Source organism: Cydia fagiglandana, chromosome Z (assembly GCF_963556715.1).
Source record: "Cydia fagiglandana chromosome Z, ilCydFagi1.1, whole genome shotgun sequence".
Taxonomy (NCBI): Eukaryota; Metazoa; Arthropoda; class Insecta; order Lepidoptera; family Tortricidae; genus Cydia; species Cydia fagiglandana.
In genome coordinates, this window is record NC_085959.1 from 27,647,620 (window position 1) to 27,668,913 (window position 21,294).

At 39.8% G+C, this 21,294-nt stretch overlaps 2 protein-coding genes across 3 annotated transcripts in view; one reads left to right on the forward strand and one right to left on the reverse strand.

Annotated features, from left to right (window-relative positions):
- The window catches only part of LOC134678530 (uncharacterized protein CG7065-like), a 38,318-nt gene extending 32,828 nt beyond the window's left edge, over positions 1 to 5,490 (reverse strand). The window contains exons 1-2 of one of the 2 annotated variants that reach the window (XM_063537105.1): positions 5,324 to 5,490; positions 1,512 to 1,714 (exon numbers count right to left, since the gene is read on the reverse strand). In XM_063537105.1, coding sequence (XP_063393175.1) covers positions 1,512 to 1,610 — 99 coding nt within the window. In that variant the 5' untranslated portion in view covers positions 1,611 to 1,714; positions 5,324 to 5,490. The remainder of the gene's footprint in view (positions 1 to 1,511; positions 1,715 to 5,323) is intronic. The other variant, XM_063537106.1, reaches the window with a different exon arrangement.
- Positions 5,491 to 9,322: 3,832 nt separating this feature from the next.
- Positions 9,323 to 20,080, forward strand: LOC134678207 (uncharacterized). The gene is made up of 5 exons (XM_063536676.1): positions 9,323 to 9,855; positions 12,001 to 12,975; positions 13,737 to 14,015; positions 14,963 to 15,104; positions 19,577 to 20,080. Exons 1-5 carry the CDS (start codon positions 9,496 to 9,498, stop codon positions 19,705 to 19,707), a joined length of 1,887 nt encoding a protein of 628 aa, XP_063392746.1. The 5' UTR covers positions 9,323 to 9,495; the 3' UTR covers positions 19,708 to 20,080.
- Positions 20,081 to 21,294: the final 1,214 nt, after the last annotated feature.

Here is a 21,294-nt window from a genome sequence, read left to right on the forward strand (position 1 = left end):
GAACATAACAATTTCCACATAGTTGATGTGAAAAGCAGTATGTGTCACACGGTATCAAAATTATTTATTAATAATTAATTAATCAATAATACTGAATGTACGCCCTTGACGGAAATATATCATTTATATTCCTTGTGACACAAACTACTATTCAATTCATTCCCTCTTAGGCTTTAAGCTGTCTCGCTTTCCTTCTCTAAGCTACTACTAGAGCCTACGTCAATTCTTGGGATTAGTTGCCAAGCGAACATCGGCTCCCATGAGCCGTGGCATAATCCCGGGACAACGCGAGGAAGATGATGATGATGAGATTGATGAGTAGTAGTAAGGTCATAAAAAGTTGGTTAAGTATTTGAAGTGAAACGCTTTTGCGTCTTTATGCCACGCTTGTGAAGATAATATTATGAGCTGCCTCTAAAAAAATGTACAAAGGAGATCCAGCTTCGTAACAGGCAACCACCGAATGATCGTGGAATGAGCCTCCTTTTTTCTTAGCAATAATTATTTTTTTATTCTAAGATATTACGAGTATGACTGACACTAAAATTACTTGCCAAAGCAACATGACCCTTAGACTCTTACCTAAGTGTAACAGGTAATACAAAACCCACCTCACTAAAATAAAAACTATATTGAGGGTGTTACAAAGCTTAAAGATATAAATAATTACCTACGTAAACATCTAGTTTGGGAATAATAGATATTCTAAGTCTTATTTTTTTTAAACAGTTCACCCAGAAGTATAAGGTTTGTAACACCTGAGTTTGAACTCAATGAGTAGGTACTCAATAAATTGGTCATGATAAAATAGATAAAATAAAAAGGTAAAGCTTGCTAAAACTGACTGCCCGTCAGGAATTAGACATAATAATGCATAATAAAGGTCATTTTTAAACGGTTTTATTGTGTTAGAAGTCATGTGCAGAAACAAGGAAATTGATCTCTGGTGGCGTTGATATATATTCACTCTCATAGCCTATGGATTTACTCATTCACTGCTATATTAATGTCATAAATTGCTCTGACGTATGTCAACGCATTGTCCACGGTTGTCCACAATTATTTGCCATCTTGTTTAAAACATATGCCAAACAATCAGCAAGAGTTATTAAGAATAGTTCAGAAAAAAATAATGTTTTATTTCAGTTCTAGCTATCAAACTGCATCACATATCATTGTAAGAATCATGATGCCATACCAATACCATACCGATAACAATGGATGAGAAATATTTTTTTTCCTAAAATCTTGTACACATTTATACAATATTCCTAAGTACAGATCACACAAGTTTGGCTAGTGGCTTTAAAAAGCATTTGTAGTTAATTTAAGGCCACATTACTTAAGAACGTACTAATTTGCTCTTAATTTAATGATTAAAAATATTTACTGAAACTACTATTACTGTTACTGTTTTCAAAGTTTGTATTTGTATTTGTATTGTCTCTAAATAATAAAAATGTTGGTTATTTATAAATAAATAATAAGTAAATATTGTAATGGATATTTACCTTAGTGCATGATGAGTCATCAAGCTCCGGCTTCTTGGGAACTTCAGTAACGGAGTCTTGGTAGCCTTCAGCTCCAGGAGGGCAGTCGGGCAGGTCCATACTGACGCACTACACTTGACAGTTTATGACCTCAAACGGTCATAAACTATTCCTTATTAACCTAATTCCACTCAAGCACAATCTTCACTCTTCTGCTGCCGTTACTGTAACACAAATCACATAGCTAAGAACAGTATAGCTCTTAAATTAAGTTAAACAGATCACGTATTAAGTAAATTGATACTTACAACATCCTTAGCTCAAAATACTTACATTATTGTGTCCTAAGTTCAAGGTTACACAATCATATGACCACCAACTTGATACTTAAACTACTTCCACATACAATTTGTATTCAACACATCAATTGTTTACAAGTCCATTAATGCAACTTGGACTCGCAAATATTTCAATGTTAGGTATATCTGCATGTTCATACATACAACATTATAAATATCCTTCATAATTACTTATATAAGTATAATATATTTATTGAAGTAAGTGCACAGATACACCTTTGGCCTAACATACTATAAAAAATTAAAAATGGTATTATTTATATTCTGACGTCTATTGAAGAAGAAAAAGTAAAATAATGTGTAAAAAATAAGAAAGTAAATTTGGGAAGAACTCTCATTTGAATAGCTTTCATTTGGTACCCATATTGCTCTGGTAAGAAAAAAAAAAACTTCAAATTGTGGTTAAGACAAAGTCGATATAAATTTTGAAAATGACGTCCGCCAATAAAAAAAATGGAGGGGGGGGGGGATTGTTTTTGTTTCTTACTATAGCAATCTGGGTACCAAATGAAGGCTAGTGCAAAGACCATTTCAAAAATATATGTAAACAGTCGGGATTTTTGTTTGTTTCAATAATACATAGCTGCAGTTTAATGTAACAGAAAATTACATTTTCATCACACTCGCTCAGTAAATGTGGAATTGCACGCAGGTTCTCCCTAGGGAGTTATGAAGTTTCTAGTGCCATAATTAACAATTTTTTGTCTTTACGCTTAATTTTTGTATCGCAAGTGTGATGAAAACCATAGTGTGTAACTCGGGGCGTAATAATATTGCAAACTCGAGTCTATAAATCGCTCCGGCAAGCCGTCGCGATTTAACTTACTCTCTCGTTTGCAATATTCAACTTACACCCCATGTAGCACAATGTACTATTTTCTCAACTTGATTTACTTTTCTTATTTTTTGATATATCTGGTTAATTATTTTTTAACAGTATTCACAGTCATTTGGTATGTATTTTAGACTAATCCATTCAGCCATTTTCAATTTAGAGCACTTGAAAGTCAATGGTGTATTGTGAAATTTTTGAACGTTTCTAATAATTTGGTAGACCAAGTATTAAAAATGTTACAGTATGTTATATATTTGTCATATATAAGCCAAAGCCCTTTCATTTGCTACCCCACGTGGTATGTTTAAAAGAAAATAAAAAAAAAATTGTACTGCCGACTTTTATGACGACACAGCAACTACCCCCACCACTTTTGTGCTTGTCATCTAATATATTTATGGTGAGTGCATTACACTGAATGCATCGATACCATATTCACCCATATCCGAAACAACATGAGCAAAAATCTATTTCTAACAGACTTTTCGTTCGCTTCCCGGTAGACTATATCTCTCTATCACTCAAATATCTGACTATGATTTATCCACTGTTGTTAAGCACTGGCCAAAATTTGAACAGTATTTACCACAGTCCACAGATCAATGTTGTTTGGGGATCTAACAACAACCTTTAAACCTGCGGCAATAGCCAAGGATGTTGGTTCGATTTCAGGCTGGGGCACTAGAAGCCTTCGTCAGTTCTTCATAGAATATGACATTTACTTCAGTTTATAATTTATATAGTAGTTTTGCTACTTGAATAAAAACAAATAAAAATATTTTGTGAAAATAATTTAAGTTTTACTAATACTTTTAATTGCCTTACCAATATTTTGTGAGGTGAATGTTTAATTAAAACTACACACTAAACATAACATAAAATTTCGAAAAAAAATTGGCTGTTTTGTACACTTTGGCTGATCAGTAGACCTAGCACTTTTCCTAGTAAAAAAAACAAGTGCTTGAAAAAAAAGGTGCGAGCAGCTCAATTTCAATGGTATAAAACATAAGGAGCTATAATCAACTAACAGGTTACAGTTACACAAATCAAATACAAATCAACATAATGCCTTTTCTCACTACATTTAGTTGAATATAAAAAGGAAACTTGTATCCTATATCAACATCATAAACAATCACATATACATATATATAGATAGCCCATGTTTCTCATATTTCACAGTTCTTAAGTATCATTAATAAAATAATAATGTTAGTACTTCCTACAATATTAACTTATGTATCAATAACACTTATGTCGATGTATCACTTTGTCAATCCCTCGTTTTTGCCAAAAAAGAGTCTAGGTATACTGATTAGACAATGGTTTGTATGTGGACTATTGTTTTTAAAACGATTATGGGGCTCGTCCCAGTCCCACTAGTCCTAGTAGGCATACTACAAGGTGCTCAGTATGTATCACCTATGAAAGTTGGTTTGTAATTTGCAGTATTCCTTCATTATGCTAATACTAGTGTTAATATACAGAAAATAAGATAATGGGGGGTTAAAATAAATGGTTTCCAAGATATTAAATATTCACCTCCCAAATATGGCTAATGGTTGAAAAAACAACTGAAGTCTTTTATGCATACTTTCACTGAAAATTAATATTGCTTTGAATGGAGAGAGGATTTTTTTCTGTTGACACAATGTTGCATTGGCATTTTATCATCTGATAGCAAAACTTGACAACCCATCACTCTGGTAAGTCACTTCATCATGGCCCATAGTCATAATGTATTATTTGTCCACATTTTTGTTAGTCATAATTTGGTTTTTCTCAGAAATGCTTTCCAGGATTGCCATAAAACATACCTAAGCTAACCTATCAGTAGTATAACCTTAAGAAATTCCTGAAACGTTAATGGTTTCAGAATAATGACTTATGATAATCTGACGATCATTACATTATGACTTTCAATAATTATATCAATCAAAGGGATCCAACTTCATCATATTTCCATGAATACTAGTTTTACATGTCTTAGAATTGAAAAGAAAAGAGGTGCAGACCAATTGCTTGTACAAATAAGATGAAGTGCATTGCCAGTGCAAGAGCTCAAACAGAATACGATGACTGCTACAGAGGGACATGTCATTCATAACATTCATCTATCAAACTTAACTTTTGTTAGGCAGTACTACTTTAGTACTAGGTTCTTTTGAAGCAATATATTCTAATTATATTCTAGTACCATATTTTCTTAACATATATTTTAAGAGAAGAATTGATCATAAAGAGAACAAATAACTGTTTAATAGTTAGAGCATTAAGGTATGAGTCCCTGTAAAACTGGTGTTAACCACACTCTAGTAAGTAAACAGTATACTACTTAGAATATACTTGTAGGACTAGCCTGTGACCATGTGGTGATAGGACTTTAACTGGATATACAATTTTAGGCCAAAATTGCCCGCTGACAAATTCTGCGCACTGTATGGACAATTGAAATGTGCGTGAATATCAAGGACTGATCTATTGCGTCCAATAATCATTGCGTACGAATGCTAATATATTACGGATTATTAACAAAATAAGCCGAGTAACAACAAATAACATGAACTTTAGCGGTAAATAAGGAGTGAACAATATATTATGTATAAGTATGGTAACTTAAGCACGATTGAAGTACTGACCTGTGATTTTTCAACCTGCAGTCACTAAATTAACGAAATCATCTTTTAACTACGTGTAAACAGCAACAATCAAATTACATTATACGCTGAAGATAAAGTATTACTTAGAGGACCAATCCAAACCAGAAACCGTGTATATTAATTAATACAAAACGTAACCCAAGCGTCACTATCACGATATGATATGAGGAATTATTGAGGATATGACATTTAATTTAAATGCTGGTGGCAAAAATTGAAACTAACCACGCCACGTACTGGATTAAGGGCAGTTGTATTACGGTGGCGCCCTCCTTTAACGATAGTTTATAAATGTAAGTAGCATAGACAGTGACTCCATTTTCTTTTCTTGTCGTGATTGTCAATGTTGTCATTCATAGACCATAAAGCCCCTTCTACACGGCTGCCATCAAAGTTGCCAACCATAAGGTGACCTATGTTGGACTTCGAGCAACACGGAAGGGAGGCGGCATTCGCACTATTTCCCCTCTGCCGGGGTACAAGATTAGCGCGTCAATAAAATCTAGCGCGGGTAATAAAACTAGTTGCACTTGGATTTTTCACTAGACTGAGTCCAGACGCGCGCGTGAACACTGCTGCACAAAAATGCCTGTTTGCTCGGTTTTTTGTTATAAAAAGATGTCGGGGACATCAAATTTACAAAAAGAAAGTGTTACATTTCACATGGGATTTTTTTTTTACATATCATACGTTTAATTACATTTAAATACAATTATTATATTTTAGTCTCAAGTTATTGTTGGATTTATTGATTTTGCTCGCTCAGTACAAATTGCGGATCGGTCGAGCGACAAATCCGACTTCTCATCTCTCAGAATACAATGACATACTTCAAAGAAAATGTGTTAGTGTGCGTGTTGTGACACTAGTCACTCGTCCGTACACAAAAAGAGATCGAGGTTTGCAAGATTTGTCTTTGACGTGTGTCATTTTCTATGTATTTGTGTCGTCATTACAGAGGGCCTACCGCAAACCACGTTCGACGTGTTGCCTCCCTGTCACACTTACGTATGAATTTACAAGTGCCATAGAGAGGCAACACGTCGAACGTGGTTCGCGGTAGGGCCTTTGATTGGATTTTGTATGTAAGTGTGTGAGAAGTGCGACTGTGTGCACCTTCCCCCCGCGAAAAATGGCAGAATTGTACGGTGAGATATCGCTTGGGCCCCTCCCTTCCGACGTGTCGGAAGCCGGTGTTGCTCGAAGATGTTGGACATAAAGTAGCTAACACACTATCGCACCGCACCAAGGTCATTTAGGGACGTACCCATAAGTAAGAGGGAGAAAGAGATATCGCTTTCTTCCTCTTACTTATGGGTGCTTCCCTCAATGACCTTGGTGCGGTGCGATAGTGTGTTAGCTACTTAATGGCCAAAGAGAATAATTATAACCACTACGTTTTAATAATGGCTTCACAATTTGCATGCAGTAAAGCCCCCTCCAGACTATGCGCGTGAATCGCGGGCGAAGCCGCGAACGCGAGTGTGGAGTCGATTTCGCTGTCTGCGAAAATCGACGCCACACTCGCGTTCGCGGCTTCGCGCCGCGATTCGCGGACGAGTGTGGAGGAGGCTTTAGAGCTACTCGTTTAAATAAAAAAAACCCATGTAGCCCCCATTCGCACGACAGCTTTTTCAACGCGCGTTAAAAAAGCGCTTGAATCTGATCGCACACTAAATTCGATTTAACGACCAAGGCTTAAAGTCGAAAATCCAACAACGTTTGATAAAAAGCGCCACCGCTGTCGTGTGAATACATACATGGCTATCCATTTGTGTCATTCAAACGCTTTTTTAACGCGCGTTGAAAAAGCTGCCGTGCGAATAGGGCCGTAGGGGTGACACCCGACCGTGAACATCAGTAGTGCCACCTTTAAAAATTCGTAAAATCATGTAAATTAAATATATTTAACAATTTTGATTGAATTTTGGGGTGATACCCACAATTTCTGCACCGGGTGCCACCCATGCTAGCTACGCCACTGACGGCGCGGCATAAAGCCCCCTCCAGACTATGCGCGTGAATCGCGGGCGAAGCCGCGAACGCGAGTGTGGAGTCGATTTCGCAGGTCTGCGTTTAGGACTTCACACTCGCGTTCGCGGCTTCGCCCGCGATTCACGCGCATAGTCTGGAGGGGGCTTAAGGTTTATAACCGAATGACAAGCCGAACGCGAGTGTAAACGAAAGCGAAGAGCCCCTTTGGCTCGTGCCCAAAAAACCGCTCCCCACGCAAGCGCGAGCCGAGCCACGTGCCCACCGCTTCCACTCGCGTCTCGGCTCGTGGCTCGCGCGAGAATGTACTTACTTAAATCGCTTGTAATACTCACTCATCATAATTATTGCAGACTTATTTGTATCTTGGTCTAACTCTTAAAGGAGATTATTAAACAAAAAAAAAAGCATTTTTTGGATCTAGTTTTGATTGGCCTAGTTCACAAGGCTGTCTTTGTGACGGCCGGATAACTATTGGTAGATACCCAAGGTACCCTATTAGGCTATTGCTATTACACTGAGCATGGCCAAACATACCTAATTCTGGCCAGTTTTTTAGGGTTCCGTAGTCTACTAGTAGCCACGACAAATTAAGCCGAATATGTGACTATATTTGGTTATAAATCAGTTGACGCCTCGTTGACGCTGACGGCCTGGCCACGACATTGGTCTAAGGCGATCGGCGGCGGCGACCGGCGGTAAGTCGCAAAAACAATAACCCGGCGACGCATAATGCATGCCACGAGCCTTGTCGCTGAGCGGCAACGCGCGCGGCGTGCACCGGGCGACCGGCGGCGGCGGCGAGCGGGGAGGGGCGCGACTCGAACATTTGCATCGGGCAGCGCGGGCGATGCCACGACTATAGTTCGTTTTTTTTAGCATTAGAAAGAACTCCACAGAAGCAAGCGTGCAGTTATTATCAGGCTCTTTAATTGTTAATAATTATTGAATTATCTAATGTAACACGGTCAATACATATAATTTACTTCAAATTACTACCGCTAAAAGTGCTGGATTTGGAACCACACGCTTACTTCTGCGAAGTTCTTTCTAATGCTAAAAAAAACGGACTATAAAGAGCGGTGCGACCGGCCTAGGCGGCGCGACGGATCGAGCGGGGCGATGCGGAACAAAACATTTTGTTTTTTTTTTCGAGCGACATGGAGACGGAAGGGTTTATTATTGAAATTTTAAATGTACTTTCGCGTATTTAAGTATGTTGTGACGTCTCCGCACTTATTCTTGTGTAAGTACTCGTTTTTTTGGGTGCTTTATATATACAATACATAAAATACTAAACTAGATTTAGATAAATTTGTCGTCCTGTATTTAGCCCATGCACCCATTGACAAACAATGAAATATATTCTAAGCACTTTTGAAAAAAAAACATGATTTTAAATACGTCTACGTACCAGCCGCTCCTAGTCGCTGCCGCCGCTACTGAAAGTACGTGGCATGCCTGGCGGTCGCTCGCGTTTTCCGCCTCGCCCGCCGCCCCGCCGATCGCCTAACGCTACGTCTTACGTAGGCGAACAACGCGCGAACGCAGCGCGGCGCGGCGCGGCGAAAGCGGCCGCCGCCGCGCCGCGCCGCCTGACATTCGCGTGCAAATCGCGCCGCACCGCGTTCGCAACGAGATCGCTTACGTAGGACACTTCTATGGGCATCAAAGGATTGATTTCGCCGCGCCGCGCCGCGCCGCGTTCGCGCGTTGTTCGCCTACGTAAGACGTAGCGTTAGACCAATGTCGTGGCCAGGCCGTGACAAAGTCGTCAAATACAACTTGAAAAAATTATTTTTTAGGGTGGTTGGCATGTAGGGGTATATGGAAAGTGGGTATGTACGATAGCTCCCGTTCAAGGCAGCCTATTTTGACAGACGGGTTAATACGGAACCCTACACTGAGCATGGCCCGACATACTCTTGGCCGGTTTTTTATATAAGGATACGCTGAATAATTAAGTTTATTCATGATCTTGAGTCCAGTTCGGTACTCTTGGAAGTCAGTCAGAAAACTCAGGATGTGAAATTCGACGAGTTCGCTGAGGGCGTTCACCGGGTTTGTGTTTCATTTCAATGACAATTAGACACGAAGATTAGCCCAAACCGTTGGGCAGTGCCAGTGGCCAGCGTAGCGTGGTCAGAATTGCGGACACCATGCGACCGGCCGGACGCGCTGCCCTCCTCACGCACCTGCTCGGTGTGCTCTCGTTCGGAAACGTCCTTGGCTCCGAGTATGGGGTACCAGTGGAGATTAAACTATGGGACACCGGGAGGACCCCCTTGTCGCACATGGTAGACGTGACTAATGAATTCGGCTTAAAGGTCTTGGCCGAACATAATTTTTTAAATGAAAATAACATTGCCTTCTCACCTTACGGTCTTATGGGTATACTAGTGGCGTTGTATGAGGGAGTTGACGGCGAGAGCTCCTACCAAATTCAGAAAGGAATGCAGCTGCCTTGGAACAGAAATGTCATGAGAATAGGCTTCAGAGATATCCACCGCACTTTAAAAGTGAGTATATGCACATATTTTACACCATTATCGGCGCCTAGCCTTTATTATTATTTTACAAGTCTGTACTCAATAATCGAGTTGACTCCGCTTATTCCACATAAAAAATCTTTTTGTGTCCCAGTCTTGTTTTTCACATTCGGGGTTAAAATTAAAAATATGGCGGGAAATAAATTGAAGGAGGAAGATAAGCGCTGTGACGCAACACACTATATATACCTACTTGAATATAAAAAGGTGCCTGGTACATATAGTTCGTTTTTTTTAGCATTAGAAAGAACTCCACAGAAGCAAACATACAGTTTTTATCAGACTCTTTAATTGTTAATAATTATTGAATTATCTAATGTAGCATGGTCAATACATATAATTTACTTTAAATTATTACCGCTAAAAGTGCCGGATTTGGAACCACAAGCTTACTTCTGCGAAGTTCTTTCTAATGCTAAAAAAAACGAACTATAAGTAAGCTGCTTTTTATAACCTTTTTCCACCGTGTTGTAGATGGGCAAATAAATGTGTAATTTTCAGTGCTGAGACGGCCACATAGGATCCAATTCCTACCACGTTTTTAGTCTACTAGACAATAAAGGAGTACCTTTAATTCTTAAATAGACCCCCGCAATATCTACAAAAAACTTTGCAGTATGTATAGTTTGTAAGATGAGGGTATATTTAAGAAAAACAACATAATTATATTATTATTCGGTATTTATGCCTGAACTTTTCAATAAGTAGTCTATAGTTTCGTTCGGATGAACTATGCAGTAAGTATTTAAATGATCTACAATACATTCCAAGGAAGAATATTTTTTATCCATTAAACTTTAATCACGCTAAGTTTCCAGAAACTTTTCAATAAGAACGTACGCATACAGATACCGTATAAGCTCCATACTTGACGTAGGTAGCACTTGGCATAAAAACTTAAGTAGTTTAGTCCGAGTCTAGTGCTGGCAGGGGGGCGTTGGGGGCTATAATAGATATCTACACCGAACCGCCAGATCATTCCTTCCTGTGCCACTTCCGTTAAGTTATGCAATGCGATGTCTAATTACATGGTACTTAATTATCTTATTTTTCAGTGTCTATTATTATTATATTTATTAGATAATCTATAAGGACATGGAGTGTTACTATTTATTTTACAGCCATTAGCCCATGTAAAATAACTAACTGTACCTATTGCAAATTGTAGCTCAAATTAATATAGATGTAGTAGATAGTAGTAGTAAACTCTTTATTGTACAAAAAGACATTAAAAATAACATAAAATTAGTAAGAAGTACAAAGGCGAACTTATCCGTTTGAGGGATCTCTTCCAGTTAACCTTTGAGTAAATGAGAGGAGAGAGTGTAAATAGTGAGATAGTGATAGTAACGACAATTTCAAATAAACTTGTAAGGTCAAGCGGTCTACAGTGCAGAGGATTACTTTTTCCTTATGGCGTAATGCCGTAAGCGAATCGTGCTACTGTGGACCGCTATGTCTAAAGGGGCCAACTGATTACCAGTCCGCCGGACGATATCAGGCTGTCAGTTAATCGCAAAAGGCCACACACTATAGTAGACGCAATCCAAACTGACGACCGGAGTCATATCACTATCTCTCTCACCCTACCTACGACCACGCGAGTGTGAATGAGAAGTTTTACGACCCCAGTCGTCAGTTTGGTTTGCGTCTACTATAGTGTTTCGGCCTAACGGTTAACACGAACCGATAGTGTGCGACTATCTGACGATTCTGTTCAGCGCCGACAGTCCGTGGTCTGAAATTAACTGATAGGCTGATCTCGTCCGACGACCTGTCAATTTATAGGGCCCTGTCAAACTTATATCAGACCGTTGCTGGCAGAAGGCCGTACGGCGGAAAACCGCACCGGTGGCAGCAGGCCATTGGCAATGGCCCATTGCCGGCAGGTAATAAGCGCTTATGTGTGTGGTGAACGTTATTGGCCTAGGATGGCAGGCCGATAAGGCCAGAGACTACAGGCGGACTGGTAATCTGGCAATGAAAAAACGAATGCTTATTTTTTATTAAATTTTCCATGTATTGCAAAATAGAGTAGGTACAGTGAGCATGTAACTGAGCAAAATATGTAGTACTCCACTTTCAGCAAGTAATTCAGCAGAATATTTTTTCCAGACATATTTTGTTCCAGAAGAAGGTTTTCTCGCAGGACTGGCATTAAACAACGAGAACGTAACATTTAATGAAAGTTACAAAAAAATCTTAAGGTTTTATGGGTTTGATCTGGAAAACGACCAGTTGCCGACTACTCCTGCAAACAATGATACGAATGTGTCGTCGACACCAACCGACGGGGACGCCGCGGCGGCGGGGGCCGCCACCTCGGCCGCGCCCGCGCCCGACACCACGGCCGCGCCGAGCACGCTGGCTCGCGAGGACCTGTCCACCTCCGCTGTCGAAACAACTACCAACCCTAACGCGGAGACTATCAGCGACGTTGACATCCGAATGCCCACCCCGTCGCCAACCACTGGCAATTCAGCCGCGCCCAACGCTGAGAGTACTACACTTTTTAGTATATCACAAACGGAAACCACTAACAGTGCGACCACTGCAGATTCGAGCAGTACAGCCTCTACTAATGTAGGCACAACTAACACCGAGCGTGACACTGAAAATGTACAATCTACAATGATTGACAGTACAACGTCCACGGCAGCAATTGCCAATTCTGTTGATATTGAAGTGACGACTGGTCCAAGTCTGTCTTCCACGTCTGTATCATCAACATTTTCAACAAATGAAGAATTAGAAAAACCGTCGATAGTAAGTGGTCAACTGTCAACGGCAACGGAGGTCGCAGTCGACGGCACTAGTACTACCACACAAGTACACGAGTCCGAAACTACGGAGCAGCTTAATACTGGTGCTTTCGACACCACAGAAACTATTAGAACAGAAAATAGTGAATCCACCGTTGAAACGCTAGAGCGCCGTAAAAAATCTATTGTTAATTTTATTTTTACGAATCCACCATATATACACGAAAACGTGATTTACAGAGGATTTGATATACCGATACCTGTACAGAATAACCCTAATCTTGGAAATGACCAAATGTTTTTAGCAAATGGATTGAAAAGTGTTCAGGTCAGTAAGCTATACTATTCAACCTATTGATAAGCGTTAATGTCACTGTTGGTAATTGGTATGATAATACTATTACTTATTCTATGCTGTTGGTAATGACTGTTCTTTAATTTCATTTCATTATATTGATGTAGCTACGACTACCCGTTACCTATGTTAGCAACATTTAACTTTGATAGCAATTACCAGCACGGCAATTTACGTTAGCGACTTCGTGAACTCTTATCGCATTCCCTCTCTATCGCCCTAATCCATCAGTGCGAGCGAGATGGACTGCGATCCAGTTTACGTAGTCGCTAACGTAAACGTCAAGTGTCGACTCTTGGTACGGCTACTAGTAAGTTGTAAGGAAATGCACACCTAATCAAATATTCTAATGCTTTAGATCAGCGGTCGGCAATCAGCGGCCCGTGAACCTCTCACTTGTGGCCCGCGAGCCTCCCTGGCTATTTTATATGTAATAATATTTACAAATGACAATGTCTGATAAAGTCATAATTATTAACAAAGTGCGGCCCGCGCCCACTTCGTTAACTGCTATGTGGCCCTTGGCTGCTAACAGGGCTATAACCGAGAAAATCGAAGTTCGCAAATTGCGGGGATTTTTCTCTGTCACTAATTACGCCTTCACTGGAGTAAAAGAGAAAGATCCCCGCAATTTGCGAATTTCGGTTTACGCGGTAGCCGCTCAGGTTGCCGACCGCTGCTCTAGATTAGTAAATTGAAATGATGTGCATGTATAGTATAGGAGTATTGTGCAGGTGTCTTACATGCAATACGACGCAGTGCTGGAGCACGCGTACCTGCCGCACCTGGAGGCGGCGGCCCTGCGCCTGCCGCTGGACAGCGAGCGCTACTACCTGCTGGCGCTGCTGCCGGCGCGCGCGCACCCGGCCGAGCTGGCGCGCCTGCTGGCCCGCCTGGTGCGCCACTCCGACCTGCGCGACGTGTACGCCGCGCTGCGCCCGCGACAAGTGCGCGCCACGCTGCCCAGCTTTACTGTCAAAGGCCATGTCACGCTTACTGCTGACTTACAAAAAGTAATTGAAAAGAAGTAGAATTTGACACACATTACTCAATATAAGTTATTTTATGAATTTATTTTAGTAATACCACTGTATATATCTTATATGTATATATCTGTTGGGAACTCGGTACTCGAAGTTGTTGACTCGTACATCTACCTAGGACAAGTAGTCCAATTAGGTAGGTCTAACTTCGAGAAGGAGGTCAACCGCCGAATCCAACTCGGTTGGGCAGCGTTCGGGAAACTACGTAATGTCTTTTCGTCCGACATACCTCAGTGCCTCAAGACGAAAGTCTTTAATCAATGTGTGTTACCAGCGATGACTTACGGCTCCGAAACGTGGTCTTTCACTATCGGCCTCATCTCAAAATTCTAAGTCGCTCAACGAGCTATGGAGAGGGCTATGCTCGGAGTTTCTCTGCGTGATCGAATCAGAAATGAGGAGATCCGTAGACGAACTAAAGTCACCGACATAGCTCACCGGATTAGCAAGCTGAAGTGGCAATGGGCAGGCCACATTGCGCGCAGGGAAGATGGCCGATGGGGTCGAAAAGTGCTCGAGTGGAGACCACGGACTAGCAAACGCAGCGTAGGACGTCCACCCACAAGATGGACGGACGCCGGAAGACGCTGGATGCGGGTGGCTTCCAACCGGTACGAATGGAGGTCCAAGGGGGAGGCCTATGTTCAGCAGTGGACGTCTTATGGCTGAGATGATGATGATGATATATCTTGTTTATAAATATATATATATATATATATATATATATATATGCAATAATAATTTACTAGCTAAAGCCGAAAAAAAAAACCTAAAGATGGACGTGTAGGTGTATTCTTCATATTACTTAATATTAAAACTAACATTATATTTTCTCCTGGCTCGAAATACCTTTTTATCAATGTGTTGAACAAACAAGTGAATTATAGCAGGGTGCGAGTAAATGACGTTTGTTGTAGCTGGGCATCCGAGACGTGTTCGAGCCGCGCCAGCGCGACTTTTCGCCGATGACGCCGCAGGCGGGCGTCTACGTGCGCAGCATCGAGCAGGCCGTCTCCGTGGCCATTCGCAAGTACGGGACCGACGACCGCAACATCAGTAGTGAGTGCTTACATCACATATATACCTTACATATCTACATCTATATAGGTATACCATACTTTTGAACACTTTCTGAGATAGAGGCCTTACCAGTAAAAAGGGACATGAGCGAATTTGCACGATACTTTTGTTGTCCTAAATAAAAAACGAATTATGTATTACTTTATTTAGGGTTGTTATTATGTAGTTACATAGCTTAAGGAATAATTAAATCACAGTCCAGTAACTGTTTAGCGAAGAGATAGGACGGGTGGCGGAGGCGGGCGGAGTGCGCGCGTTCGGACGCTGGCGTCCTTGGTCCTCGCCCTGTATTTATATCGCGCAGGCGAGGTGTGCCCATCAAGTGTGACCTGTCGAGGGCGTAAGTGGCGTAACGTAAGGCTAGATTTGACCAACCTCGGCATCGGCAAGACTAAAGTTATTTGTGCAAGATGAGACCATAATTACTTTTTGCTGAGAGTCCCGAGCAAGTCAGAGATTCTAATAGAATCTTGAGCGTAAAAAAATCAAAACATGAAAACGTTCTAAATTCAAAATATTTTTAAACCATTTTGTGAGAAAACTGTACATACTCGTATAATACCTACATATTAAATTAACATAAACGTATTATCTTACGGTAAAAAAATTGTTCTTTGTTATTTTTTATACTTTAACATAAATATCTGCTACATAAACGTGAAGTATAATTTAGTAAGAAGCATTTCGAGAGAGTCGAGTACGAATTTTAGACACTTAAACCTTCCTGTTTTTAGGGTTCTGTACCACTTTTTGTCCGTCCATTTATCTGTCTGTCTATCAATACCCTTTATCTCGGCAATTCGTGGAGGTAATATCGAGTTAAAATTAAAACCATATACTTACTCAGGTCTACCATCCTTTGCATCTGTGAAAAAAACAAACTTGTAAGTTAACGTAAAAAAAAGATACGGCCGATTGTGTCGCAAAAATCGTATACTTTGGCACTCTCAAAGGAAAAATAATTACAAATTGAGAGTTCAATTGATCCAGAACTAGGATGGCAAGTAATATCGTCTTACACTACAAAAACAGGAAAAAATATAAATATGTAATAAAATAAAATGGAAAATAAGTTAAATTTGTACAGAGCCCTCGGTGGGCGAGTCCGACTCGCACTTGTCCGGTTTTTTTTATTTACAATTTCATATTAAGCTCCCCTCAGGTTAGAATTTAGATCATCGACGCATCGTGAAGTTTGTAAAAAACTTAATATTACCTGTCCTATGGAAGCACAAGGAGCTTACAACAAAAAGTAGTTGGTAGAAATAGCGATTTTTATCTTTATATCAAAAATAGGTACCCCTATGGGAAATATTTAGATGATGACACAACACAGTTGGTGGTGGTAGTGGAGCGCGAACGGCGCCGCCGCTGGGGTCAACGCGACCGCGGCCGCGCGGTCACGCTTCCGCGCCTTCCGCCAAACATCCTTCACTCACGTCCATGTACGTACCTAACGTACGTTTACTAAATTGATTTTACACTATTAATTAAATTGGCAACCGTGAAGGACGACGTTACGCGTCGTCGTGCCCCAATCATTTTAGCTACAGATAATGTGTAGTGTGTTAGGCTGCGTATTAACTACCTACAGTATCAAGTATTTTTTATTTACGTAAGGATATGATAGGTTTTATAAAGGCCTCGAAGTTTCTACAGCACGATAAGACTAGACTAGGTATATATATATTTATATATGTATTCATGGACATGAACAACTCAGGTGCTCGATGATAGTGCAGATGTATATGTATAATACCATTATTTTTAAATGTAAAATACATATTATTAATACTCAATTTACCTTACTGATATAGTGAGTTCGAGTTAATAGTTGTAAAATAGGTATGTATAACTTTTTCCATGGTCTCCGGACTAAAGTCCCCGTGTCGGTATAAATCCACGTTCTACGTCGACTGACTTAACCCTTTATAAGGCGTAAGGGTCTCAGAAATTATGCAATATTGGACCCTATCACATTGAGACAAAGTTTAAAATCATGTGGGAAATATGTTCCCTCTGCCTTATAAGTAGCGTATACAGTATGTAACTGAACGAAAAGCAATTACTCAAACCCGTTAATGTTTAGGTCATGCTGAGCAACTTTTAGTATGGGACCAACCCCGAAAACGCGTAAAATAATTTAATGTTTCATACATTTTGTTGGTCTGATTTGACATTTCCTATGAAAGAGTAAATTTTTTTTTCGCGATTTCGGGGTTTGTCCCATAGTAAAAGTTTCTTAGAATGACTTCATTAACGGGTTTGAGTAACTGCTTTTCCTTTAGTTACATACTGTATAACGGGTTGGCTTAAAGTAATGAGAATTTTCGTTTTCGGAAATATAAAAAAAAAGACAATAGCTGTGGGTTTTCGAAATTTTACAGTGACAAACAAGAGCATATTTTAAATTACAAGAAAACATTATATATACTATAACATCTCCCACATCCGATTTCTCATAACTGTGTTCAAACCCTCTGCGTCATGCTTTGGACAACGTTTTATTTACATTCCATAACTGTTTTATTGCCGTTAATTTTAATTATTTCGGCATATTAGCTTGTTATCTATATCATGCCATCATTCACAATTGCTAACTGATTAACATTTTCATGAAATCTGCAACTGATTGATATTTAGAGAAAATTGTTTATGTATCATATTTTGGTAAAATGTATGCAATGACGTTTTTAACTGGTTTTAGGCTCTCGCGGAAAAACGACTAAACGTTTCCAACCCTAGAATATCCCCAAGACTTAAATCAATCGAAGAATTTTGGCAAATATTATATACTCTGATATGTATATTGCGATAGTAGGCAAAAATATTATAGAATAAAATAAATTTTACCGTGTAATTACAAAACGATCAGTCAGAGAGTACTTGGTAGTTTGTCCAAAGTGAAAAGCAAACGGTCAGAAGCATGTTACGTAAACTAACACAAGGGAGGCCAATTACTTCATTCTTGAATTTGGTTCTAATGTTGGATATTGCATAGTTCTTCAATATAACATCCAGAAATCCATGGCCATTGTCTTTTTGTCTTTATGTCCGAAAACAAAAATTCTCATTACTTTAAGCCAACCCGTTATTATGGAACAATTGCCATCTCTTTTATTTAATCGAAGTCCGGAGTGTAGGTACCAAACCTCGTGCAATAACATCGTCTATTTATTATTAATAATATAATACCAATAATATCTCGGAGACCGAGCTATGCTCGGAAAACATATAAAAACTGAAAAAGTGCGTTTTCCAGAGATAAGACCTAGCCAGATCGATTTTCGCCCCCGAAAACCCCTATATACTTAGCGGTTCCGAGATCCCCGAAATAAATATACCTACAAGAATTGCTCGTTTGCTAAAAGTATTAGATAGATAGATTTTATGTAATATTAGTCGTGTTACCTCTCACAAACATGACCCATTTATTTGTGTTTGATTTCCTATTTTATAAGATTTAGTTAAATATTTAATTGTTGGGTTGTGTCTGTAGCGCCCCTTGCACCATTCCACTAACCCGGGCTTAACCGGTTAAACCTGGAGTTTGACACTGAGTTAACGGTTTACCTCGGGTTAGTGGGATGGTGCAAATGGCTCTACGAGTACATGTCCTTAAAAGGGGTGAAGTTAAGTATTTATATAATAACATCCCATAGGCAGGCAAACTAAACACTAAACAGAGCTAGAGCGGCGACTTTAAGTTGTCGTGTCGTTTCGCAGTGGGTACCGCCAGCGAAAGCGTAGGTAAAACAAAGCGGCGATAGAAATAATAGTGGAGATTGTGTACTTTGAATCCCTCCATTGTTTTGACGCGCTCTGTTCAGTTAAGAGTAGAGACACGGCACGGCGCGGGTGTGGCATCAGCAGCAGCTTCAACTTCTACGGCCAGCACAGACCCCTAGATTCGTAATAGGTAAGTGTTCTTACTAGAGGCCAAATTAGTTTGGTTGAACCATGTCGCAGCAATGCTTGTTCTGTGCGCTGTGCGTCCGCGGCGGCGGCGGCGGCCATGGCGCAACGCGGCGACACGCGCGTTTGCGTCTATTGAACCACTCTCGCGTGCTCACCAATCACCATCATGATAACGACATTACTCGGCCTGAATGCTTAATCGCGAGTTTAAATTGCGATTTGCAAATAGCCTGTTTTGTGCATGCGCCTGAAATGAATCAGTAATCACTTCAGTACCTAGGAAAATATTGGTCACTTAATTGTTTCCGGTCTGCTACAGTTCGTTTATTTTGTTTCGCCAATTATGATAACCATCGATACTACATGTAATTCGAGGTCGCTTACCATTTTTATGAAATTCAATTAGGTAGATTGTGGACAACGCAGGTGACCTAGTTTGTGTACCTAGATAAAAAAAAAACAAAATCAACACCTTAGATACCCTCTAAGCAAGATGTTAAGCAGTATCAATAGATTGATTATTTTTGTTTCAGGGTACGTGAATCGGCCCCCAGTTCATTTCTCGGCGACGTATCCCTTCCTGTACTTCGTGATGGACGCTAGCATTCACGTCGCCCTCATGGCTGGGAAAATGGTGGATCCTCTCAATTCAAGAATATTATAGTTAAATCTAAATTAACCTTCAGCTAGGCTGTGATTATTCGCCACGCCACCGTGTAGTTATCTCGTAAGTGGCATTGCGCAACTCCCACAAAAATCCGGATATAGCGGAGGCTCGCAGACATTCTCGGTCACTGGTTTGCTTTAAAATACGAGCATTTGGCAGGGTACTACTTTTAAGAAATTAATTGTTTTTTTAACTACATGTTTTAGTGTTTTTTTTTCTTCCATTTGATCGTTGTTAAGTATCTATTAGGTACATAAGCATAATTGTATACTTGCTTAATCTAATATGCCTGGTGAAGGTTACTTAGAAAATATTATTAAAAGTCTTAAGGTATGATACAATAAAATAGAAAACCTGTACAAATCCAAAACTAGTATTTTTTACCTTGGTAAGGCCCCTTTCTGTTTAGACTCTGCACACTTTTTGTTGAAGGTGCGGGAACCATACATAATAATAATTATGTAGGGTGTCTGCAACTAGTGTAGTGGGCTAAGAAAGTGCAGTGCAGAAATGTATATTTTGTCTCAGGTGACGCGCTCATAAATACTATACTAAGCTGAGCTGAATGAGGACCATGGGTCCAAAAAATATGATAAAACTAGTGCAAGTAAGTAAACCTCAGTAAATACTTTCAATAAAAACTATAGTGAACATAATCGGTTACGCCTCTTCCCTTCTTAGTAAAGGGACCAACTCCTTTTTATTTGTTATACATGTTACATACGTTTAAGGCAGTTTATTGTGGGTATTGTGACGCACGGGTAACTAAACCCTACACTGAGCAGGGCCCGATATGCTCTTGGCCGGTTTTTATTCAAACGCGTCGAAAATTAAACAGATGTCTATGAATCTACACTTTAGTTTTGGCGAACCGGGAGTTCTCAGTTCGGGGCGAATAGTATTTATTTATTACCTACCTTACAGGTTAGATTGGCTTAAACTGTGTGGGTGTGAATACCTACAGCAAATAGTTTCCATTGAAAAAAAAAATGCGTCATTACTTACCCCTTCTCTTTGTAAAAGCTTCGCGTGATCCTCGTCATCCTTATTGGCACAGGAACCATTATTAAACATGGCCGTTCTTCCTACTTCCATAAATGAATGACATTTCAGAAGTGGTTCGTCATGGAAACGCGGCTTCGAGCAGTAATCTAAGTAAAAAATACTACATTAAGATATACTCTCTATTCTCTCTTAACCCTTTGACCGCCGTTGTCCGGTATAGAAGACAACGATAGAACGATACGCTGGCGCCGTCGTCTTGTATACAAGACACAAATTCAACCACTGAGTTAATGTGAAAATAATAACAATTGCAATTTCATTTACACTCGTGTTCATATTTAAGGTCTTTGTTTTTTCATTTATTTGCTTTTTAAGCCGCTATATAAATCCCTTCTTTTATAATAAGGCATTTAAAAAAATTGCTCCAATTTTCAACATTTTTCATGTTCCTCGTCGCCGTTGTCTTGTATAAAAGACAGCTAGGGATGGGAATGTTAACTCGATATGGGAATTTTTAAAGTAAATATAAAGTCAGAAATATGTTTTTATCTAAGTATTTGAACACTTGTTAATCGCCAA